This window comes from Lithobates pipiens, unplaced genomic scaffold, assembly GCF_037356315.1.
Source record: "Lithobates pipiens isolate NorthernLeopardFrog02 unplaced genomic scaffold, aLitPip1_a1.2 Scaffold_16, whole genome shotgun sequence".
Lineage (NCBI taxonomy): Eukaryota > Metazoa > Chordata > Amphibia > Anura > Ranidae > Lithobates > Lithobates pipiens.
Window position 1 is genome coordinate 531,099,664 of NW_027507748.1, and position 26,352 is coordinate 531,126,015.

At 41.5% G+C, this 26,352-nt stretch overlaps 1 protein-coding gene across 11 annotated transcripts in view; it reads right to left on the minus strand.

The window, feature by feature from the left end:
- ENOX1 (ecto-NOX disulfide-thiol exchanger 1) overlaps window positions 1-26,352 on the minus strand; it is a 784,997-nt gene that overhangs the window by 168,049 nt on the left and 590,596 nt on the right. For 10 of the 11 annotated variants that reach the window (XM_077483208.1, XM_077483202.1, XM_077483205.1 and 7 more), the window contains 2 exons: window positions 17,639-17,803; window positions 5,401-5,607 (listed from right to left, as the gene is read on the minus strand). In XM_077483208.1, the coding sequence (XP_077339334.1) occupies window positions 5,401-5,607; window positions 17,639-17,803 (372 nt within the window). The remainder of the gene's footprint in view (window positions 1-5,400; window positions 5,608-17,638; window positions 17,804-26,352) is intronic. The other variant, XM_077483201.1, reaches the window with a different exon arrangement.

Genomic DNA, 26,352 nt, shown 5'->3' on the forward strand with positions numbered 1-26,352 from the left:
CAGCAGCAGCCAGTGGCTCCTGCTGCTGTCAATTACAGCCAGTGAGGAGAGAGTGGAGGCAGGGCCAAACTCGGCTTGGGAGCGAGCACGCACAAGTGAGCACATAGCTAGCAGCCTGCTATGGGGGCACACAGCAGAAGGAGGGGCCAGGAGCGCGGGCAGTGGACCTGAAAAGAGGAGGATCGGGGTTGCTCTGTGCAAAACCATTGCACAGAGCAGGTAGGACATGTTTGTAATAAAAAAAAGAACCTTTATAAACACTTTAAAGGTTTATTCAACCTTAAGATGCAAAAAGCCTCACATCCCTCAGATCTGTGCTGCAATATTTCATGCAGTCAGTGATTTAGAGAGCAGTCCATCCTTCTGACTTTTGTTGATAATGTTGTGATCTAAAAACACCTGTAATAAAGAAATACCATTCCAAAAAAATTGCACTATATGCTACTTGCTGTTCCTCACATACACAAAGTCTGATATACAAAGATGAAAAAGATGACAATACTTTTGATACAGGATATGGAGCGGTGGAGTTAAGGCAAATTGAATGACTGTTTTTTTTTACTTCAACACTGCTGGAGTGTTCTTTGGATAATAGCAGCAGCTCATGTGTTTGGATTGACTGAACTTGCTCTTTAACATCAGATTCTTATTACAATCATGGGAGATAACTAAAACTCTCAACATTTTGGGAAATCACAATGACATTTAGAAGGTAGAGGGTCAAAAAGTGATGTCAACCTATAGCTGGGTCTACATTGATTTATTCTGGTCTTCCTCCTAATCTGCCCTTATAAAAGGAGATAACAGCCAGTAGAACTATTTTTAATAGTCATTTTTTAAATTAACTAAACCCACCAATTTAACCATTTAACCATTTCCCAAAAGGAAGCTTAAGTTAGAAATGTTCAATAAATGTTATTAAATCCTTAAACATACCAGTGCTGTTTTCCACAGTGTTTTATTTACAATTTGCTTACTACATTGAAGGCAAGCCTCCGTGATAATTGTAAGACAACATTCACACTGGCGATTAACACCAGTGCAAATTGTAATACAAAAAATATGCCACTTGCTTCCATCTATAGCTATCGCAGTAAGAAGCATTGGAGGGCTAACAACAGGTACAAACAAGGACAAGGATAAATCCAAGGGATACCAGGGTGCCTTGACAAGGCTCTGTGGCTTACGCATGCATTTGCAAATGTGTGCAGACTAAACCCCTGCTTTTAACGCATACTGTTAGGTTATTTGGTTGTCTGCAGGCTGGTGGTAAGTTAAGCTTGGTTTTTCCCTCAAATTGTAGCGGCAGGGATTTTCTGACTCTTGCTGTAGTTCTCAGCATCATTGAAGGAATTCACAAGATGGTCACAAATATTAAAATAGCGATAGTCAATTTAATATCTTTCAGCTGTCAAAATTTCAAAGTAAGCCCTTAAAGAGAGCCTATGCTGAGAGAAATATGGAGCCTGCTTGTGAAAATGTGAGTTTCCTGGCTGTCATGCCAATTTAATAGCATCAAAACTTCCTGAATAACTGACCTGAAAAAGGTATGCAAACACTGAGTTCAAAGTGAGATTTGAAGCTAGAGGATCAGCACTACCATACATTTTTAGAAAAAGGACAGAAAATTGCATTCACTATACTTTCCCCAGCACAGGTTTAGCATACAAATCAAGCATCACTAAATGGCGGACCATGGTTTGAGTCAATTTAGAATTGCGCCATTTAGAATCTGCTTTTTTTGATCATACATCACGGGACAGAGAGGCTTGGTAATTACTTAGTGGGTTAGATAGTACCTTCAGGTGATTGGACACTGATAACCCTAATTACAAGGTGAGTTCCTCCCCTATATAACCCCTCCCTTATGGAGAGTACCTCAGTTTTTTTTGCCAGTGTCAAAGATAGTTGGTCATATTGATGATGTGCTAAGAAGAAAGCTCTGTTTGATGGTCTCTGCTAGGAGCTATACAACCGCATCCATACCTCAGGCCAATACTAAAATGCCTAAGATGGATGGTACCCGGGCCTCGTGACAAGAAGAAACATGGTTTTGCCTGTAATGTCTCTCCTTGGAGGTCTGGGCTCTGGGATCCAGGCTTTGGTGAACTAGCATAACAGTGGCACAAAGTTTCTGGCAGAGTCTTCTACAGGTCCAGGGAAGAGGATCCTGTGAGTAGGAACAAAGAATCCTGAAGGTTGGCACACTGCTACCTGCTGTGATGGGTGAACGCTGGCATCTGTCTGTTCTCAGCAATTCCTGCGGTGGGGATAAGGCAAGTAAAAACAATCCTAAAGTTTACACATTATGGATTATCTTCTGTGAGTAGTTTGTGTGCCTTCAATGGTTTTTATGAAGCCGCGCACCTCCTCTGCTGCAGGCTCTGCCACATAAACTGAAAGGGGGGATCCTACACAGTCCGGCGTATACACAATCACGTATGGCGTGCACGGCGTGCCAGTGCATGGGCGCAAAGCGGACGTTTTTTAAAGCCCAAGGCGCCACAGCTCCTGTAAGCAGTGGGACACAGAGCTGTGGGCAGTAAGCATCTTAGTGAATCGGCATCAGGGTGTGCAGTTTGTAGCTAATGTATATATTGTAAGACTATAGCACAACAGTGCTTGCACTTTACACTAGTACCTCTGCTTTGCAACTTAGGACTATGTCTCCTCGTAAGAGGGCTTCAGGGAGAGGTAAAAGAGGCACCAGAAAACCACCGCCTACATCTAGGGGTTCTTTAAATGCCTGCAGGATACCATCCCCCCTGCAAGACTAGAGGCAGCCTCACAGGATGAGTCTGTACCCCTGTCAGGTTTTGCAGCCTCTCCCAATGTTTCAGCCCCTGTTTATGTCACAGAAGACGCTTTGAAGGCTAGATTGGGTGGTTTAGTAGGAAGGATTACTACCTTTGTCACAGCTTCCTTAACAAATAGCAGAAAAAGGGGTAGATCCCCTCCCCTCAAAGGCCACTTGTCTCACATTCCCTGGTCTGGGCATTTGTTCAGGGGGCACTGCGCTTGAATCTGCCAGTCAAACCTCCTGTGTGCCCATGGGATCTGAATTTGGTTTTGTCCGTTTTGCAAGAACAACCCTTTGAACTATTGCACCATGCTTCTTTAGTTCTTCTGACAAAAAAAATTGTCTTTTTGGTAGCCATTTCCTTAGCTAGAAGGGTATCAGAATTAGCAGCTCTTTCTTGTAAAGAGCCATATTTGATTATTCACAAAGTCAGGGTGTTGTGACATCCTCAAGTGGTTTCAGGATTCCATCTGAATCAAGATGTGGTCCTACCGTCCTTTTTTTCAGATCCGCAGTCCGCAGAAGGGGCATTGTTGCACTCTCTAGATGTTGTATGAGCAGTCGGTATCTATCTGCAGGCAACCGCTCAGATACAAAAGACTGATTGTCTGTTTATTTTGCCAGAAGGCCCTAGAAAGGGCCAGGCAGCTTCAAAAGCCACTATTTCCAGATGGATTTGGCAAGTTATTATTCAGGCCTATGGCATAAAGAAGATTCCTCCTTTTCAGGTAAAAAAGTGCACTCAACTAGAGCAGTGCTTCATGGGCAGTTCATCACCAGGCCTCCATGGCTCAGATCTGCAAGGCTGCAACTTGGTCTTCAGTGCATATATTCACTAGATTCTATCAGGTAAGAGGCATGAGGATGTCGCCTTTGGGCGCAGTGTGCTGCAGGGAGCAATATAGATCCTCTTGTCCGTTGGCGGTCTATGTATTTTCTGATCTGTGTCTGCCTCCCCTCAATTTGGGCATTGCTTTAGGACATCCCACTAAGTAATTACCAGCTTCTGTGTCCCATGATGTATGAACAAGAAAATAGGATTTTTAAATACAGCTTACCTGTCAAATCCTTTTCTTGGGAATACATCACAGGACACAGAGCTCCCGCCCCTCTTCAGGATTATGCGTTGGGGTACTTATTGCTTATCTACAATCGGGTTATCTAGGGGAAGAGCTCACCTTGTAATTAGGGTTACCAGCGTCCAATCACCTGAAGGTACTGCAATGTGAAAGAGGGGTACTATAAAGGGGGAGAGGACAGGAATGTGAAGGAGGTGATATGAATGGGGCTGGGAACTGCAATTTGAAGTGGGGGGGTGATTAAAAAGGGGGCAGAGGACAAGAATGTGAGGGGGACCGAGGACTGTAATGTGAAGGGGGAGATGATGTGCAGGGGATGTAATAAAAGGATGGTGATATGAAGGATCTGAGGCTAGGTTCACATCATTGCATATTGCATTCTGTGTGTAGGCAGTCCATTTATTTCAGTGGGCTGCCTTTTAAGCAGAAACACAGAAAAAAAAGTCCCTGACCCTTTTTTCTAACTGCTTTGTACTGAGCTGCATGGTACTGTGGCACCATGCAGTGTGGCACTCACCTTTGTGAATTTTAATTCAATACTCCTGATATAAATGGTAAACTCTAGCTAAAGAGAAACACAACATAGCGGGATTATTCACTTAGTCGGAATTGTAAGTGTTAGGAAACGAATAAAAAAAAAAAAAAGGCATATTAGAAACTGTTATACAATTTCTGGTGCCTGATAATGTTTTGCATGACATTTGACTTATACTAATCTTCAACATACAAGTACTAATTTTCTGTTCATTCAAGTTTCTGATGCTTCAATGATGATAAAAAAACACTCAGCAGCCATTCAGGGACTTTCTTGTGACCCACATATCTGGTGACTCAGACAGCAGGATAACCTTTTCCTTTAATTATTAAAGTGTCTGCCTGTCGTCTGCTTTATCATTTTGTAGAACAGTCTCTAAATCTTGTAAATTAATTTACCAAAAAGATTTCACCTGTAATGACTTGTCTTACCTAAAAAGCACACTTTAAACACAATAACCTGTTCATAAAATAAATAAATAAATATCCTAGGTCAGAAATTATGTTAAATATGCTGAATATCCAGGCCATTGATTTGGTTGTAAAACTATCAGACAGTCCATTTCTATTTATGTTTTCTATTTTATGCCTGTGTTAACTACAGGTAAGGTTAGGGAGTTTATGGGAGATGCATTGCAAATAAGCTGATCTGGGCAGGACTTTTTTTATCTTAATATTAAGAATGATATCAACAACAGTAGGTTATTTAGCTATCTGTTTGAAAGCATGACAATAACACAAACATCAGTAATAGCTTGGGTTTGTACAAGCTGATCATCAAAACATGTAAATTAACAATAATTTAAATATATAATCTGAGTTTTGGAATGTGTGATGGGTGATACAACAGGGAATTTTGTATGATGACATCATGGTGCCACAAACATGGATAAAACAAGACAAGGTCGTTAAAAGGGCAGAATGAGTGTACAATGCAAAAACAAATTACAAGTAATGGGAAACTGCTAAAATTAGAATTTACTGTACCAGATAGGTAAATGGCTTTATCAACCATGAACTCTTCTGAAAATCGAATGTGACAGAAATTCTTTTTGCTTTTGCGAATTGCTGTAATGTCTCCACATTGCTCAAAGAGCTCTTGAATTATCTCCTCTGTAGCGTTTTCAGGTAATCCGCCAACAAATACAGTTTTACAGCCTGGAGGCCTCTCTCTTGTAGATGGAGGAGGCAAATCTATGGACAAATTGGAAATATTAAACACTAAATATTTTCCCTGAGATACAAATGTAACTTATTAAAATTTGATGATATTGAAGCACTTTAAAATGAAGGTCTCAGACAAAATATTGTACGTGGTAAGTTTTCTTTTTATTAGGGTAGAGAATGCACACACCATTTCTATATGTGAATACTCTCTATAGATCACCATCAGGGTAAACCCTTTTTATGTTTGTACACAACATTTAAAAAATGCTATAAGCAAGCACACAGAGTTGCTTTTAAACAGCATGATTTGTTCACAAAAATATCATATACAGAAAGTGCTACGGGCTCTTAAAAAATGTAATAAATAATGTTGGTGATCATATCACTAAACAGAAGGTAGGAAGATATTAGTAACCTGGCTAGTTACATATTTAAGCTGAATTCCAGGAATTATCTTTTTTTTAAACTTACATTAGTCCAGCTTGGTCACATCTAATTCTATCTCACATCCAGGGGGCCATTAGGGGTGCAGAAATTCACTGTAGTAGCCTGTGCCACATACAGTCAGGTCTGGCATCTACCAGGTGCTGCTCAGGAGACTTGCTGAAAACAGGGGGTCGCTCACTCAGAACCCCCCCCCCCCCCCATAGAGAGAGTGTTTTGCATTTTTTTAATGAATACAAGGAGTTCTCTGAGTGAATTAGGTGGAGATCAGGATGTCATTGTGTCAGCGGCCCCCCAGTGTTCTAGGAACTGTCCTCACACTGTCCTGAGTTCATGGGAGATTGCTGCACAAAACAGTGTTATATCACTTTGTAACGCCATTCTCTGCAGCATTCAGGATTGCCCACCACTGGTGGAAGAGGATTGATGGTGTCTAGGACAAGTGTGCTTTAAGGACATGCCAAAGTTTAATTGATCATACTTGCATCCAAATTTCAGCTTTAAATTAGCATAGATCACCGCTTGCTATAAGTATAAAATATCCAGCCCAGTACCCAATACCCGTTAAAAACTACAGGACTGCGACTCCATTCCCTGGGTCACATCAGTATTGCTTTCATGTAACAAAGAAATGAAACTTTGTACTGCATCATGGTATTTTATATTCGATTCAGATGTGCAAAGATGTGAAAATCTTAGGAGCACTATAGGCCACATACAGGAACAAAGATGTAGACTTTTCCATACTTTCTGATCACTATGGTCAACAGGACACCATATTTTCACAAATAAGGTTATTGTTTTTCTAAATTAATAAAATACAAATTCTGTTAGAATTCCCATGTTCACACAAGTCTGTATACATAGAGCGATACCAATTTTTGTTAATTTATTCTGGGTTCCATTTGTTTTATTGCTGAGCATGTTTAGTCTGCAGGACATTCATTTTCCTAGTTAGGAACATCTTGAAACATTTTATAATAATCAAGATTGAGCATTCATAATCTGTAATAAAGACTTTGGATAAAGATCAATCCTTTACCATTATCTGTAGATATATCTGCCATGTAAACAAACATGGAAAACAGGTATTTTATTTCTGTTCAATAACACTGAAAAACATCAAAAGGGATTGGGTGGGAGAGACACAAACACAAAAGAAATAGAAAACAGAAAGAGCTGACATTATGATGAAAAACTCTGCTGGTTATCACCATTTTCTTGTTCCAGATAAAACAGTCAAATGCTAGAACAGAGGAATGCGGTAACCTTAACATCATGCATGTTATGTACTTGCCTCCGAAGCTGAAAGCATCCTCTATTATTTACATTTAATTGAGAGCGCTTTTAAAAATTTTGAGGCAGTTTGTAAAGTTGAGTTTCGTTGCAATGCTGTGACAGGATTACATAAAAAAAAATTGCAAGTATTTGCCACAGACAAAATAAAAAGTCTTCAATCCTATGCAAGGTCTCTAAGGTACTAATGCTTGTTTGGTTTCCATTCGTTTTGCTGTTTGTAGAATGAGCAAAATTAAATATCCATAAGTCTAGTTGTTTGGGAAAGACAGAGAAATCTGTATTCCTTTTACAGAAAATACATAAAAATTATAAACTGATGTTAAACATGAACTTGTGAAACCAGATACAATAACTGCAAGTTATTGTAACAATGAGACTACCGTATATACTCGAGTATAAGCCGAGATTTTCAGCCTCTTTTTTGAGGCTGAAAGTGCCCCCCTCGGCTTATACTCGAGTCATCGCTGTCTGCCCGCTCGATCAGCGTGTCGAGCAGACAGACAGCGGCCATTCTATTCAAAAGCCGCGCCTCCGGCTCCGCCTGTGATAGGCGGAACACTGAATTTCCCAGCAGCCTGTGTTCCGCCTATCACGGACATCGTATCATCCTCGTACTACGGACGAGGATGATACGACGTCTGTGATAGGCGGAACACAGGCTGCTGGGAAATTCAGTGTTCCGCCTATCACAGGCGAAGGCGGCGGCGCAGCTTTTGAACTTTACAATGGCCGCCGACGAAGAGGGCACGGGACGGAGGCAAGGGAAGGCACGGCACGGGACGGGACGGGACGGCGGCGGCAAGGCACGGCACGACACGGGACGGATGCAAGGAGGCAAGTCACGGCACGGGACGGAGGCAAGGAGGCAAGGCACGGGACGGAGGCTCGGGACAAAGGTAGGCTGGACACACACACACACACACACACACACACACACACACACACACACACACACACACACACACACACACGGATGGAGACACACACAGGGATGGATGGATGGATGGAGACACACACAGGGATGGATGGATGGATGGATGGATGGAGACACACACACACACAGGGATGGATGGATGGATGGATGGAGACACACACACACAGGGATGGATGGATGGATGGATGGAGACACACACACACAGGGATGGATGGATGGATGGACACACACACACACAGGGATGGATGGACGGACACACAGGGATGGACGGACACACAGGGATGGACGGACACACAGGGATGGACGGACACACAGGGATGGACGGACACACAGGGATGGACGGACACACACACAGGGATGGACAGGCATGTCTCACCCTCGGCTTATACACGAGTCAATAAGTTTGCCAGTTTTTTTGGGGGTAAATTGGGGGCCTCGGCTTATATTCGGGTCGGCCTATACTCGAGTATATACGGACTATACATAAAAAAAGAACTGTTCAAAAACAGTTCTTACTATATGATATATTGGCTTTTAAAAGGACAGGTATGATTCAAAGGTTTTTGGGTACCTGAGTAGGTCAGTGGACTCAGACAATGCACACAGAAGTGCACAGACACCTCTTGATCTCAACTTATTAAAAGAAAGAAGCTAGAGAAGGTTTTCTAAACTTCTCAGCCCTCCACGACACATAAAATTGCTAACTAAAACCGGAAAAAAAAACTTTAACAACAGTTAAAAATGAAAAGAAAATTACTGTCGACCACAGCTCTTCCACCTAGGCACTGGTGAAGTCATTCAGCCTTTCAGTGGGATATTGGGAAGCCTCAGGTCTTTAAGTATCGCAAGAATGCACTCCTGCATCTGGGATCCTCAGATTTCTCAAGATCTCATTGAAAGGGGTCGTGGCCAAGAGTGGGGCATGTGAACAGACATGTCTCACGGAGCTCCCGCACTTGATCCAGTATAGATCATGTTCCCAGCTGGAATTCTGATTGGAATCTATGCCAGATCCTGCTGGAATCATCCCTGATCCTCCTGGCTTCCCTAGCTACTCGATCCGGTGGCAGGGTGACCCGTAAGCTGCAGGAGAAAGGAGGGCAGCTGGACCTCCAACATGGCACCGCGGCGGCACAGTCTCAGCAAGCTTATAGTGCAGAGAAGCTGAAGGATGTGAGTAAGCCTCCCAAAACAGATGGGAAAGAGCCCCCACAAGATATGCTATATTATGCCCAGAAGCTAACTGGGGGACAGGGCAGACTTCATAAACTGACTTAGAGGCAACCCCTGCCATCTTTCATATTGAGAAATAGGGAGAGCTGTTCACAAAGGGCACCTCAGTAGCCACTACACCTTAGCTTACTTACACAGAGGAAGATATGGAGGATGATGAGGCTGATAAACCCAGTTTGGCTGATATTCTCAGGGCTGTTCATAAATGCATGGCCTCTGTAGATACCCTGAAAAAGACCTTTGGGGGGTTGAAGGATGGGTTGGGCCTAATCCGCCATGATTTGTAAAAGATCAGGGAGCACACCACAGCAGTGGAAGGCCGCGTTAGTGACGATGAGGATAAATTGAGAGCCAGAGAGAAAGAATGTCATGCATAATGGAGCCCGCATCTCCTTCTACCTGGATTACTTTGCAGGGGTTCAGCGTGCAGGGCCTGGTTTACAGATGTTAGAAAAAATTGCTACAGCACCTGCATGTAACGTATACTATGCTTTTTCCTGCCAAACTTTGTGTGTCGGTCGGGGGTCAAGCCCACTTTTTTTAAAAAGCGGCTGAGGTCTCAAGACGGTTGGATGCCAACGAACACTTTTTCCGGGAAGCAGGTCATGTGGAATCGGAGGGAAACTGATAGGTTCTGTGGGTCTAGTGTAAGATAATCTGAGCCTCACTTGAGATCCTACATATTCAGCTGGGAGAGATAGATACCCTACACGTTTGGAGAGCGATGGGTTTTGCTCCTACTTTATTTCTCCAAGAGTCAATTGTTACCTACTAGGACATTTGATTACTTTCACAAGTTTCCAGTGGATTAAAAATTGGGTTTTGAGCAGTGACCCCCTGCTGGCAATACTGTTTGTTTTCGTTAACTGTTCTACCTGTTTCTTCCTACATGCGAGTCAGACCAATATGCATAAATATCCTATCACATCGAAGATTCCGCCCTTAGGCGGAGACTGTTTCACTTTTATCTTTTATTTTCTTACTGATAACCAGCATTTTTTCCAGAACTCCGTGACAGTGCGGTTGAGGAATCCCCTGGTTCAAACAGCTTTGCGGCTGACACAATCTGTGCCAATACTCAGAGCGCTTGGCTGGAGAGGAGGCCTGGTCCATACAGGTGTGCCCCTGCACGCCACGGATCCACCCACCCCTCGTCTTCTACAAACTTCAATAGTGCTGTATGGCAGCCATTATGCCTGACAGTCAAAGGGGGGTGTTTTTCTAACATTGTGTTTAGATAGCAAATAAGGTCACCAATTAAGATCAGGGTACTTCAGAAGAACTCTTAGAATGGCTGATGTGAAAGGCGGTGGAATGCCCCTCAAAATCGCTTCGAAAGTGTCTGGGACATATCATGTCATATCATACCTAACATATCATGCTTTAAAATTCTGCACACTTGTGGAATGGCTCCAAACTTTGGTAATTAAAAATCTCCATAGGCGACAATTTCAAATTTTTACAGGTTTCCTGTTTAGAGTTACAGAGGAGGTCTTAGGCTAGACTTATTGCTCTCGCTCCACCGATCATGGTGATACCTCACATGTGTGGTTTGACCACCATTTTCATATGCAGGCGCTACTCACGTATGCGGTCGCTTCTGCGTGCAAGCTTGTTGGAACGTGGTGCTTTAAAAAATGTTTTCCTTATTTATTTTACTTTATTTTATAAATTTTTTCACTGTTTTAAAAAAAATTGGGTAATTTTTATTCCTATTGTAATAGAAAAAAGCATGGCAGGTCGGGGGTCAAAAAGTCCTCAGATCTCATATTTGGACTAAAATGCAAAAAAAATAAAAAATTGTCATTTGAAAAAATGACAACAGAAAAATGTTCCTTTAAGAGGTATGGGCGGAAGTGACTTCCGCCCTCCTATGGTATGGAGATGGGTGGGGGCCCCATCTTAGCCTCACTCGTCTCCTTACCCAGGACATGACAGGTCCCGATCACCTTCGCGGATACCGACGGCTCCGGTAAGTGGCGGAGGGCGCGGGAGAGGTGCCCTCCCACCGCAGATAACAGTGACCTCGCGGCAAATCCGCTGCGGAGACCACCATTACCGTAAACATGGCCGCCTCCTGTAAAGATGGATATCTTGGCTGTGGCAGCAGCTGCTGCAGCCGTTACCAAGATATCCCTCTTCAAAGTGCCGACGTATATGTACAGGAGGTGGTCGGCAAGTGGTTAAGGCACATTCAGATGGGGAATTGTGGTTACAATCCCCGACCCCTATATTTAATTATAGGGCCGAGGTCGCTCAACTCAAAGGGTTTATTTCAAATTGCTACTCAAAGTTATCTTCCATATTCGTATGGGGTTTGCCTACTGGAGCTATGAGTAAGTGGGAAAGAGACGTATATTTGAGGAAGAACAGTGGGAGGTTATACAGGCAGTATAGGCATGCTCTCTCAATGTAAAGCAGCGCTTGTCCCAACTTTACATAGTCATGCGGGTGCATTTTACGCCCGCTCGGCTGTGTAAAATGGGTGTGAGGGATGATTCTACATGAACCAGATATTCTAGGGATCATGGTGATTTAATCCATCTACTGTGGGGATGCCCAAGACTCTATCTGTACTGGGCTGACCATCAGAACACCTCCCATTCAGTTGATCTCTGAGCATTTAAGAAATTTTCTAAGACAACCAACAAAGCTTTATATTAGAAACCTACTTCTAGGGTTCTGAAAAGCCAATTGAAAGGGATGGCTGATGTCTCTCATTGCTAGGTGCATACTGGCAGTCTTGCATCTCTGGCATCTCTAAAAATTTAAGTTATGGAAGATAATTAGTGGCTAGCGTGCTCCAGTGAAATCTTCTGTGTCAGTTAAGTCAATGCTGCCAAACATAGAGCAACACTACTGCACAGTCCATCTTAGTGCAGATATTTTAGCATGTTCTGCTCTGCCCTGTTTATATAAACATTCAATAATGATGATAAAGTATGACTTTTTTTAATATACTATTGCATAATATCTAGTATTTTAATTTATAAGCCAAATGTGTAGAAACAGAACGAAACTCTGGATAGCCGCACTCCGGATTGTGTAAAAACTAGATGCCTTTATTTCTTCAAAATGCAAGTGCAAAACTTCATTGAACAAAACGTCACAGCAAAAAGGGAACAAAAAAGGATTTTTGAATAAAATAGCTAACGCGTTTCACGCTACAACCAGCGCTTACTCATAGCTATGAGTAAGCGCTGTTTGTAGAGTGAAACGCGTTAGCTATTTTATTCAAAAATCATTTTTTGTTCCCTTTTTGCTGTGACGTTTTGTTCAATGAAGTTTTGCACTTGCATTTTGAAGAAATAAAGGCATCTAATTTTTACACAATCCGCAGTGCGGCTATCCAGAGTTTCGTTCTGTTTCTACACATTTGGCTTATGCAATCAGCCTGCACCTGGAACCCCATTTGGAGAGCTAGCAGCCTGTCAGTGGTTTTGACTTGGAGCGGTGAAATCTTTGTTTGTTTTGTCGACTTTCTGGATCTTTTTGCATTTTAATTTATAAGCCTAAACGTTAATGGCTAGTCAAGTGGGCTAAATGATAAACAGTTACCCTACAAAACAAAATGTATGGCTTTCGTGTTTATACATATACAACTTAAAATGGACCCATGGTATAAGTATTCAATCTTAGGGAATAGTCATCATGTAATCATATATATTATTATTCTGCTGGCTACACCTAAGTCATATTTTTTCACGTAGATTTCAGAACCTACAATGTGTATACTGTCAATATGCATAATTGAATAAAAATCTTGAACTGCTTTTATCTCATTTCAGAAAGGAAATAAAAGGGTTACAATAGTTCATGAATACTTAAACTTGATGCATTTGAGTGGGGCTTAAATCACCCTGAGAAAAGCAGAGACTGCATCAATGAATATTAAACTGGAGCCATGGTGTTCAGTCTGAAGAAAGACCATCTTGGATCAGTCAGACTGTGACGGATGGAGTCAGCTGGCAGGACTGCATATCATACAGCGAGAGCGAGAAAAGGAACAGAGACAATGAAGGAGTGAAATAATTTTATCTCACTCTGCCCAAGGGAAAAAATAGATTCCAAGCTCTTAAGACAGGATTCATTGCACTCACATTTTTATATATGTACCTTCTTATAGAATAGGAGATAGAAAAAAGTGAAATAAAGCATTATTAATAAATGGCTCATATGGGCATACCCAGAATATTTATATATGCATTCTCTCAATTCATAAAATAAACGTAAACAATGGGGTAATAAAATAGCAAATAAATACAGACAAGGAAAAGCAGAACATAAGAGAACATGTTTTATGTTGCAAGTAAGTAGTGTCTATTAGCATCAATTAGGAGCTGGAACTCCTTTTGCCTTTGTTAACTATTCGGTTATCTGAAACGGAAATGCTGAGAGCTCAGAAAAACACTCCAGCATCTCTTTGCCTTCTTTCAGTAAATATGAAGCACAAGATGTGGCAAGAATCCATTCACTGTCAGCAACCTCACGTGACTCTTGTATCTTGAGGAATAATGACAGCTCTTAAGACCATAAGATCTGTATTATGCTTAACATGGACATTAAATGGCATCTGAATGGCCAGGCATTATATGGCCCTAGGAAGATTTTTTTCTAACATCTGTTTGACAGAAAGCATGTTTTGATTACCCCCAAGTATATGTGTATGCCTACAGAACAGAAATAAATAGGCTTGCCAGACAAATTTGAATTTTGTTTTTCTTAGCTTGAGGAGATAGCTAGGGGTTGAAAAATGGTCAGCAAGACCACTATCTTTTCTATGATTGCAGAAGAAGGTTAGCTAATGGATGAAAAAAATCCAACAAGGCCACTATTTTATCTAAGACTGGTCAGCCAAAGTGTCTGGTAGCATGTGCTGTTGGATTTAGACATGGGCATTTTGTCTAAAGTAACTAACATTGTCCTCAAAAGTTTGATGAGCATCTCATGCCTGTGGGTGTCTTTATTCAGCACTTGAGCCAGGGAAGTCATTCACTGGACCTAAATGATAATGTAAAGATATATATTTTTTACAGGAACATATAAAGGGTTGTACAATCCAGATCCAACAAATAACAAATAAGGGTTAAATATAAGTAGCATTCCCAGAAGGCATTGAGAAGAAATGACTTTGTCGACTAATCATTCAAGTCCTTCTCCATAGATTTATAAAGCACCCAACCCCTCTGAGAAAGATCATAAAAGGTGGGGGGGGGGGGAGTAGGGGAAGGAGGCGAAGGAGGGAGTTGAGAGGAGGAGGAGAAAGGGATGGAGAAAGTAAAAGGAGAAGAACTCAAATCACTTTCAGGTCCCAACGTCAAGAAAAAGAAAAGAGTTTACCCATCGTTGGGTTCAGCTGGATCATGAGCATCAATCCAGGTGGACCACACTTTGTGAAACTTCTTGGGACAATTTCTACTCTCAGAAGTTTTGTACAATGGCAATATCGCATTTACCGCAGACACCCAACCAATGAGTATGGGTGGATTGGGCTGCTTCCAACAAAGTAGCAGCTCCCTACGTGCCTAGTAAAGTGCAAAAAACAAGCATAACTTCATATGTCTAGAGGCTACAATATCGTCCATAAGGCCCAGTAACACCATGTGTGGATCAAGCTGCAGAGACCAGTCACAGAGCTCATTCAAATCAGCAACCACTGACTTCCCAAAACGAGCGGATTGCCACACAATATGAAAAAAGGTTCCAGTGTAAAAGGTATTTTTAGGTAAGTAGCATTAATGAACATGCCTCTTATATTTCTATATTTACAATGACATAATACATTACATATTTAGGGGTTCCTGTGAACTAGGAGGAATCCTTCCTTATTATTAACCACTTCACACCAGCAGTACATCATATGACATCATGGACTTTCAGTGGCGATATCTGAATGATGCCTGTAGCTACAGGCATTAACCAGATATAATTTTTTTACGCTGGCAATTCTGTGCACTGTAAGAACAATCATAGCAGCAGTTCAGCTGCTTGATCGTTCTTACAGGTGGCGGGAGGGGACGGCCCCCCTCCCTCCTGCCGCCCTCCAGTGCTTCTCCGCCCTCGCCCATGCGATTGGTGAGCCAGAGAATGAATCGTTCACAGCCGAAAGTTAGCCATAGAGATTTGTGTTGATCAGATGGTCCCCAGTCAACACTATGACCCTTGGAGGTCCAGGCGCAACGTTAGAATGCCACATCTAGGCCGGTGGATGTAAACAATGCCAGGGACTCGGCTGGAAAGGGCAAAACAATTTTTTTTTTTGATCTTGGTCTTTCCAGTCTGAAGGGAGAGATAATTATAGACCCCAGATCTCTCCATAAAGAGGACTTGTCACACACTATTCCTATTACAAGGGATGTTTAGATTCCTTGTAATAGGAATTAAAGTGATCAAAGAAAGCGTAACAGGAAAGTGTAAAAATAAAGAATAATAAAAAAATATAAAGTGTGCCATCCCCGCGTGCTCGCACACAGAAGCGAACGCATATGTAAGTTGCGTCCACATATGTAAACGGTGGTTAAATCACACATGTGAGGTATCGTTGCGTGTTAGAGCGAGAGCAACAATTCTAGCCTAAGACCTCCTCTGTAACTCTAAACAGGAAACCAGTAAAGAATTAGAAATTGTTGCCTATGTAGATTTTTAATTACCAAAGTTTGGAGCCATTCCACAAGTGTGCGCAATTTTAAAGCATGACATGTTAGGTATCTATTTACTCAGCGTAAAATCATCTTTCACATTATACAAAAAAATTGGACTAACTACAGTTTTTTTTTTTTTAATTAATGAAACTGCTTTTTTCCCCCAAAAAAACGCATTTGAAAAATTGCTGTGACATAAATGCCCTGTGATATAAAAAGTTGCAACAAACACCATTTTATTCAGTAGGGTCTCTGCTAAAAGAACATATAATGTTTGGGGTTCTGAGTCATTTTCTAGAAAAAAATTATGATTTTTACATGTAGGAGCGAAGTGCCAGTATTGGCCTGGATGGGAAGTGGTTAAAGTAAATGCTCAAAAAAACAAGAAGGGGCCATTCTACATAAATAGGTACCCTCCCAATGTTGTAAGGCATGTGGCCTGGTGTGGTTCAGCATAGGGGACAGCAGGCTGCATGCCTAGATAATGGTCTGGTTTAAATTCCATACCATTTTCCCCTACTTTTTAAGGGACAAATAAATAAAAATAGAAATCAGCATGGGGTTCTTCCCAAAATTCCAACCAGACCTATAACCAAGCATGCAGCCAGGTGGGGCAAAAAGGGAAAGCAGTGAGCCTGCAGTCACCCCTCCCCCTTTTTCCTGAACTATACTAGGCCAAATACCTGTCAACATTGGCAGGGTACCTTGGAAGGGGGCTACTCTTGAGGGACAAGGTCCTCTTCCCCACAACCTAGCAGAGGCTGTACACAGAACGTACAGAGATGCCGTTATAGCAACAGTTACACATTATCTGTTTTATGACAAACATCAACTTTATTAAGTTACAATTTTGAAGATACTTGGTTAAAACATTGTAAAATATTCAGTTTCTATAGTTTATACAGCTCAGAAACATGCAGACAATTTATTCAGCAGATTTATTAACAAAAAAAATGTCTAAAGGGCAATGTGATAGCTCAGTATGAATGATACATGATTTATAAAAGGTGAAGCAAAAGTCTTTAACCTCTATCCCCCGTACTAATGGTCTGCGTACTACTTTAATCTGTATAGGTGGTATAGACAGAAATATAGCCTGCAGACTGTGTAGGTAAATCAAAAAGCCCACAGTGTTTTCAGTATATATTCATTATTACATGCTACTTTGCCTATGCACCAAAGTAGCTCTGCAACAAGAATTATAAAAGCAGAACCAGTACTGCCTTATCTTTCAGGTCACTTTTACCTAAAGGTCCCACATGAGCCACATGGATCAATAGGACGCTAGGTACCTTACTGGACTGAACGCCTATGCATAATGACATTTATAAGTCTGTACATCTCTTCAGGTGTATGTAGCAAGAATGTAAGCAGTACCTAAAGTTCAGGAAACTACAACCATGAAAGTTAAATTCTGTTGGGTTACCGATCTATTCACCCTCATCATCAATGGTTATTGCACTGTGAATGCTTATTGGATTTATATACAATATATAATGATACTTACTGGGGTTAGGAGGAAAGAGAGTGCAGCTTTTAGAGTGGATGATTTCTTTGACAATCGGCAGCTGTGGAGGTGGTATTAGGCCCATACTAGCCAACATGGGATTAATTGGTGTTATACCAGTCATCATGCTCAGACTTGGATCAAATCCTGGTACACAGAGCGAATCTGGAGATAGACAAAATAAGAGATATACCTTAGAAGAGATTAAAAAGAAAGATTTGATGTTGCAGTACAGAACATTACATACTCTGTGGGAAGAATGACGATCTCCCAGTGTGTGAGAAGCCATTTATTCAATGGGGGGAGAACAGCTTGTAAACATTAACATGCAAGGAAGTCACAGAGACTTCTGTGTAATTAAAAACTATAACTAAATTGAATATCTGCAACAGAAATCTGAAAGAAAACACTTGGCATTACCATTCATTTTTAAATACAAGTCGCCTGATTTGGCTTAAGTTGATGAAAAAAAAAACTGATAGTTGCCCAGTTGACCAACTTATGCAAAAAAAAAAAAAAACAACTTCCTTTTTTTAATTTCTCCTGTTTGTACTTGAAGAAAGGAGTTCTGTGTCACTGCTTAGTCAGTTGTAATGTCTGTTGTTTAAAGGCGTAAAACTGTGGACTGATCATTTCTAACATATACTGTAAAAAGGAATGCACGCCTTATAGCACTGTGGATAGTAATATATTTAAATCTAAACTCCAAGCTGGATAATAAAATAACATGTATATGATGTATTTTTAGATACAGTTAAAGCGGGATTCCACCCTAAAGTGGAACCTCCGCTGATCGGATCCCTCCCCCCCTCCGGTGTCACAATTGACACCTTTCAGGGGGGAGGGGGGTGGAGATACCTGTCAAAGACAGGTATTTTCACCCACTTCCGGGCATAGACTCCCGTGGGAGTCTACGCCATTTCCTGGCCTGCCGCGCTGTCTGCTGGGACACACACGGGTCCCAGTGACAGCGCGGAGATTTCCTATTGCGCGGCGCGGCTCGCGCATGCGCAGTAGGGAACCGGGAAGTGAAGCCGATTCGCTTCACTTCCTGATTCCCTCACCTAGAATGGTGACTACAGCAGCCGAGAGCCGAGCGATCGATCGGCCTCGGCTGCCGGCATCGCTGGAACCCGGGACAGGTGAGTGTCCATTTATTAAATGTCAGCAGCTGTAGTATTTATAGCTGCTGGCTTTTAATATTTTTTTTTTTGGTGGAATCCCTCTTTAACATACAGAAAGTAGCTGAATCTGTCTTTCCTTTAAATCACTTGCACAGAAGCACGAACACTGGGAGAGGTAGGGCCAACAAAGTGAGCCAGTTAGGATTTTATTGCATTGAATAATGCTGTCAGTCTAGTACTAGAGAAAGGGAGGAAATTAATAAACTCTGATAATTCATTGTCCAATGAGCAGCTGAGGTAGAGTGCGCCATTAACTCCATGGACTGTGCATGTATGATGATAGTAATAATGTTATATTTCTAAACAAAATGTTTACAGTGCTGTAACAAAATAACAATAACAAAAATACAAATAATTATCTCAATCATAGCAAAGTATAATGCAAAGTAATAGTCCTGTCTACATGACACAAAAGCATATATCAATTTCTACCAGTAACAGAGACAATATTAGAAACCTTTGAAATACTGTGTAAATAATATTAAGCGGTTTTACAGAAACAAATAATATTAGTTCTAAAGCTGAAAGTCTAAAGCCGCGTACACACGGGCGGACTGTCTGTCCAACTTAGTCCGCCGAAACACATTTCAGCGGACAGTCCGCTCGTGTGTGGGCTTCAGCGGACTTTTTCTGCGTGCAGTCTGGCGGACTAAGTATTTTGGAATTTCCGTAATATTGTCCGTCCAACTTTGGTTTCAGCGGCCAGTCCGCTCGTGAGTAGGCTAGTTGGACGGACTAAGTATGGCGCATGCTCAGAAAGGATTTACACGGCGGAAGGTTGCATTGCTGTGTATTGGACGTCCTATTTCTAGTCCCGTCGTACGTGCTGTACACGTCATCGCGCAAGCTTTCAACGGACTGTTTGTTCATCGTGTGTGGTCAAGTCTGTTCATTCGAAAGTAGGACGGACTGTCCGTCGGATTGTCTGACGGACTTAGTTGGCCAGACAGTCCGCCCGTGTGTACGCGGCTTAAGGTTACGTTCACATATATGCAAATTGGATGCATTAATCGCATACGATTCACATGACATGTGAATCAAGCCGACAATCTATGGAGCCAGTTCACACATGTGTGGTGCAGCGGCAGTGAGAATTCACTGCAAATTTAAAAAGAGCCCTGTGCATTTCTTGAGCACTGTGGTTAGGTTCAGATGAGGATTCCCGGGTATTGCTTTCTACGGGAATGCATCTGAAGCGCAAATGAAATCAATTTTGAACACAAATTCGATCTGAAAACACAAAACCAGCATGGGGGTAACCCCCCAATCCATACCAGGCCCTTTCGATTCTGGCATGGCTTTTAAGGGATACCCCTGAAATTCATACAAGATCCTGATCCAAGCCTCCTCCCTAAACCATACCAGGCCACATGCCCTCAATATGGAGGAGGGGGTTTGGGGCACAGGGGGCACTGCCTCCCCACCCCAAAGCAACTTGTCTCTATGCTGATGGGGGCAAGGGCCACTTCCCCACAACCTTGGCTGGTGGTTGTGGGAGTCTGCGGACAGGGGGTTTATCGAAATCTGGAAGCCCCCCAGATTTTGCCGCACCTATTCACCCCAAAAACGTGGAAATTTTTTTTTGACAATTCTTTTATTAAAAATAAAATATCCCCGAGTAGATCCATCTTCAAATCACGCCGCCCGACACCACTGTAAAAAAAACTTTGCTCGTACAGAAGGCTGCTGCTGTCTGCCTTTTCAGCCGTGTGACAGTTCTTAAAAAGCTAAGGGGCGAGGCCACCAGGCGAGCCTTTTTTTTCACTTTTTGGGTCAGCGGTGGTTGCGGGAGTCGTGAGGGATGATGAATCGACATTTTGTTTTTTTGTTTTTTTAAATAAAGGAACTGTTAAAAACGGTCAGTGTTTTTATTTCTTTTTGATACCTTTTTGGTGACTAAGTAGGGGTACAATGTACCCCTACTAATTCACATGGGTGGCAAGATCTGGAGCGTCCCTTGTTAAAGAGGGCTTCCAGATTCTGATAAGCCCCCTGCCCACAGACCTCCACAACCACCGGCTAGGGTTGTGGGGAAGAGGCACTTGCCCCCATCAACATGGGGACAAGGTGCTTTGGGGAGGAGGGCAGTGCCCCCCTTGCCCCAAAGCACCCCTCTATGTTGAGGGCATGTGGCCCTGTTATAGTTCAGGAGGGGGAACTCACTTGCCCCCCCACCCACATTCCTGGCCTGCAAGGCTGCATGGTTGAATAAGGGTCTGGTATGGATTTTGGGGGAACCCCCTACACCATTTTTTTTTTACTTTTAGCATGGGGCTCCCCTTAAAACATATACCAGACCCGAAAGGGCCTGTTATGGTTTGGAGGGGGGCCCTCACGTCATTTTTCTTTACAATTTTTTCTTTCTAGATTTATTTTGGTGCATTTAATCACCACTGGGTTTTTTTTATTTTTTGCTAAATAAATGAAAAAAGACCAAAAGTTTTGAAAAATAAAATGTATACCACTACATTTCATTGGTGAAAATAAACCAAATTAGTGTATATTTAGTCCACAAACTATGGTGTGTGTGTGTGTGTATATATATATATATATATATATATATATATATATATATATATATATATATATATATATATATGAAAATCTATCAATCCTGACGCACTGAAGGCTTATCTAATTTCTTGAGGCCCGAAAATGGCACGACAGTACAAATACCCTCTAAATTACCCTTTTTGGAAAGTAGACAATCCATGGTATTAAGTAAGAGGCATGGTGAGCTTTTGAAGTTGTCCTACTATTTTTACTGAAGGAAATCCATTAATTTAGTGTGAAGTATTGTGATTAACTATGATTGGTTACAGCTAATCACATGTTACAGATGGGCTATGATTGGCCCTGCCTGTACCATGTGATCACTGTGACCAATCACAGAGATCATCACAATAGTACATAATGAATGGCATGAATGGAAGACATTCATTTCTGAACAATTGAAAAGTGATCTACTGTGATTGGTCCTAGTGATCACATGGTACTGGTATGGACAAATAGGGTGACAGATCTTGTTGCAGCACGACCCGTGGATCTCATGCGAGGTGGATGGCATGTGATTTCCCCTCAAACGCCAAAGCTCCCACCCCCAACTGATTTTACCATAGGCCCAGGAGGGAAGCAGTTTAGTGAGACTGCGGTGGCCAATTTCTTTTCAGACCTCCTCCTCCTGAGTATTCCATAAATGTTATAAACTGCTCTTGAATTCCCAATAACCTCTGAAAACACAATCTGCTATCAAGACCTTTAAGTCCACTAAATTCCCCAACCCAGATGACGTTATGGCCTCTTGCTATAAAATGTAATTACATAGAAAAATAGCTATTCAATTAGTATATTAATGTGATCTAATATTCCATGTAATTAGTAGTCCTGTAAATCTAGAGTTAAACTTTAATGGGAATATATAGTAACTACATACCCATTTTCTTAATTATGATTCAGGCTAAAACATACATTTTTTGTTGACATAAATATGAAATACTGCATATATGCATATAAATGTTTGTTATCTTTATACTCAGCCTTTTCACATGTTTTCCAATACCCCCTATCTAGTGTAGTAAAAAGCTCATTGTTTACAGAGCTAAATAGTGCAACCTGAAATGCACAAACACCAATGAACAAATCAGAGAGATGACTATCCCTCGCTTTGCATATTCCATTTGAGGTTTCACTTAATCATTGTGTTTGAAAAGAAAATAATCAACTTGTTAATGGGCGTTAGAAAACCCATAGTGCTATGGAAAACATATTTTACATTTTAGACATGTACTTTCGCTATAAAACCTTCTTGAGATAAGAATTGGCTGTAGGCAGACTAGTCTGCAATGATCTGGCCACTTACAGTGATGACTACTTCTGAAACACGTAAGCATTTGGCTTCTTTCTATCGGCTGATCCAAAACAAAACAAATAAATAAATAAATTACATATATGTGTGTGTATATATATCTATATATATATATACACACATATACACACACACACTTTTACAGGCCTTGGACAGTCTTCCACAGCATCTGTGCCCTGTTTGTTTTGTATAACAGAATGATAAAGTAAAAAAGAGCTTAACATTGGGTAAAGGGCCAAGGATTTTATCATCGTTTTTGGAAGCTATAAATCCCCCTGAGTTTAGGACCTTCATTACACATGATTGTCTTCTTGTAAGCTGTCGAAGAGAAATGTTGAAATCAAACGCAACACATTGTTCTCATTTACATGCACAATGTCTGACCTTAACAATAGCAAATGTACTTAAACACGTGGTTTTCATTTCTCCTATTGCTTCACAGAGCTCAGAAACTTGACATAAAGAATACAGTACTTTCTTAAATTACCTGGAAATCTATCTTATTTGACAGTTTCCAAGTTGTATGCAATAGATTTTTATTTTCCAAACTCAGGATCCAAGATTGGTTCATGGAAATTGGAATAATTTTGTGTAAGTGTCAAACTAAAAGAAGGTCAAGTTTATTTAAGGTGATGGTAGTTTAAGCATGGGTGTAACAACAGCCGAATTGATTAAATTAAATCCCCGCACTAGAACAGCTAGAAGGAATTTGGCTTACTGTAACTGTGGATTACTTAGCAGTCTGTGATGTAAAATATGACTTTACTGACTGACTATACAGGAATAGACAAAAACACAGTACAGGAAGTCCCCGAGTTAGGAACATCCGACTTGCGAACGACTCCTACTTACGAGCGGGAGGCTGCACGGCCACTTTTTGACGGCGGGCACATTCGACTGAACCTTTTCAACGGCGGGCACATTTGACGGAACCTTTTTGACGGCGGACACATTCGATGGAAAATTTTCGACAGTGGGCACATTTGACGGAACATCGGAAAACGACCTGCCGTTCTGCGCATGCTGTTCTGACTTACGAACATATTCGACGTAAGAACAAACCTACAGTCCCTAGCCCATTCGTAACTGGGGGACTGCCTATACTGTACTGAGATCTACACAATGGCAAATGCACAAAGAAAATGGTCCTGTGAAAGCAAACAGACATTTTTTTCCAAGGTTCTTTACATACAACTAGCATAGGGGACTCTTTCTTGATATCAGCCTATGTTATCCCTTGCAATGGGAGAAGGTTAGAACCCTTGTTAGGTTTTACCGCTATCTTTGGCACTTTTTGGGCACAATGTTTTGAAAAATCTGCAAAATAGAACAGATAGCAATAAAAAGATAAGAGAGTCTAGCATTTCCCTATTGAATGTTAAAAGAAAAAAAAACATGTTTTACGTCTGTCTGTGTTGCCAGAGATTTTTTCTCATTGGACTGGATGACAAGAGCGTTCACCAAGTGGATTAAGCCTACTTTTTTGTTACACAAAGCCACACATTATTTATTGAGTAGTATTACAACCTTAAGCACAGTGTGGGCCAGTCACTGGCATCCTTACAACCTATGACACAATCGGTTGATAAGGAGGTGGTCGATTGACTGCACGGCATTTCTGTTTGTCGTTCCCCTGCCCCTCCCTGTCAGTACTGGGTTTATGTTAGTAGAAAGAGGGGGAGAACCTGAGGTACAAGAAACACTAGAATACTTGTCAGTAGCAGTTTGCAAAGGTCGAGCAATAAATCAACTCCAATGTTGGGTGGCCCATATGTATGGATGCTGCTGCTGCGATAGGTAAAAACCATTGGTTTTGTTTTTTTCCATTTTAGGATGGGGTGCTCTGAGATTGTGAAGAATTATAAAGGATATCTTAGCTAAAAAAAAAGAAAGTTGAGAAACACTGCTCTAGGCAGATATAAAAGACACATTACAGTTTTGTATTCATTAACATATTAAAAATGTGTTTAATGCATGCAGTGTAAGTGCCTGAACTTGACCTGGTATCAGACTGCACGATAGAGCTCAGACAGAGAAGCAGCATAGGGGTCAATCAGGTTATGTACTGGCAATGAGGAAACTGATAGGGGAAGAGATTTTAGAGAAATGGAAATGAGTTTGAATCTGATCCTGTTGCTTCTCCTTTCCCTGTCCAGTCCAGAAATCTTTTTGCCTACAGATCAGCACTAAGCCCTCGTTCACACTGATGCTACTTTGAAATTGTGCTACTTCACTTGAAAGTAGCAAGGTCAGCGCAATTTCAGGTGTTACTTGATAGACATCTGTGTGGCTTCATACACAGATATCTATTGAAACACCTGAAATTGGCAAAAGTAGTGCAGGAACTACTTTTGCAAATCGGTGCGGCATCGCAAAATCGGTGTCGCACCAATTGGAACCGTGCCATTGCCGCCAATAATCTGAAAAAACGCTCCAATGTGAACCTAGGCTAAACGTGTTACAACATGGGAAATGTTGTTTAAAAAAAAAAAAAATACTGTATAACCATTTCGCTACACGCTACAATTATTAACTTGTCCAGATCCGTGCTATAGCCGAATGATGGCTACAGCACGGATCTGCTTTGCCTGGAGTACGTCTATTGACATCCCCCCTTCAAAGCTGGCCATACCCCCCTGAAGGGGGTGCACGGCACGCGCTGTGATCACCTGAGTCAAGGAGACTCGAGTAATCACAGATCCGAGAAAGGGGCCAATCCGGCCCCTTACCACATGATCAGCTCCAATCAGTGCCTCATCAGTGCCACCTAGCAGTGCTGCCTATCAGTGTCACCTACCAGTGACAATCAGTGCCCATCACTGCCATCCATCAGTGCCAGCTATCAGTGCCCTTCAGTGCCACCTATCAATGCCCTTCAGTGACACCCATCAGTGCCCACCAGTGCCACCTATCAGTGCCAACCAGTGCCACCTCATCAGTGCCCATCAGTGCCACCTATTAGTGCCCATCAGTGCAGCCTACCAGTGCTCATCAGTGCAGCCTCATCAGCATACATCAATGAAGGAGAAAAATTACCTGTTTGTAAAATGTATTAACAAAATATAAAACGGTTTTGTATTTTTTTTTAATCGGTCTATTTCATTTTTTTAAATCAAATAATAAAAAACCCAGAGGTGATCAAGTACCACCAAAAGAAAGCTCTATTTGTGGGAAAAAAATTAATAAAAATTTCATTTGGGTACAGTGTTGTATGACCGCGCAATTGTCATTCAAACAGTGACAGCACTAAAAGATGAAAATTGGTCTAGGCAGGAGGGGGGTTTAGGTGCCCAGTAAGCAAGTGGTTAAAGTGGTAATTACAAGAGATCTCTAATAACACTAGCTATATGTGACACCATTAGTAGTGGTAGACATTACAGGAATTGTAACTAATAACATGTATAAAGTGACACTGCTGCAGGCTTTCGTTGTATGTAGCAGAGTGGAAAGAGAAGAATCAAGCTTTTGTTTAACTACCACAGTAAGGCCTTATGCCCACAGCCTGTCAGCTGGCCATAATTAGACTAAATCTTCCCAGAGGCTCCTCTGACAATGATGACTGCACAAAGATGTTTCCTGGCATACTGAAAACAGCATCCAAAGAACAAAAAAAAAAAAAAAGAAAGAATCAGGTCATTCGCAAAATACATATTTGAACATGTCAC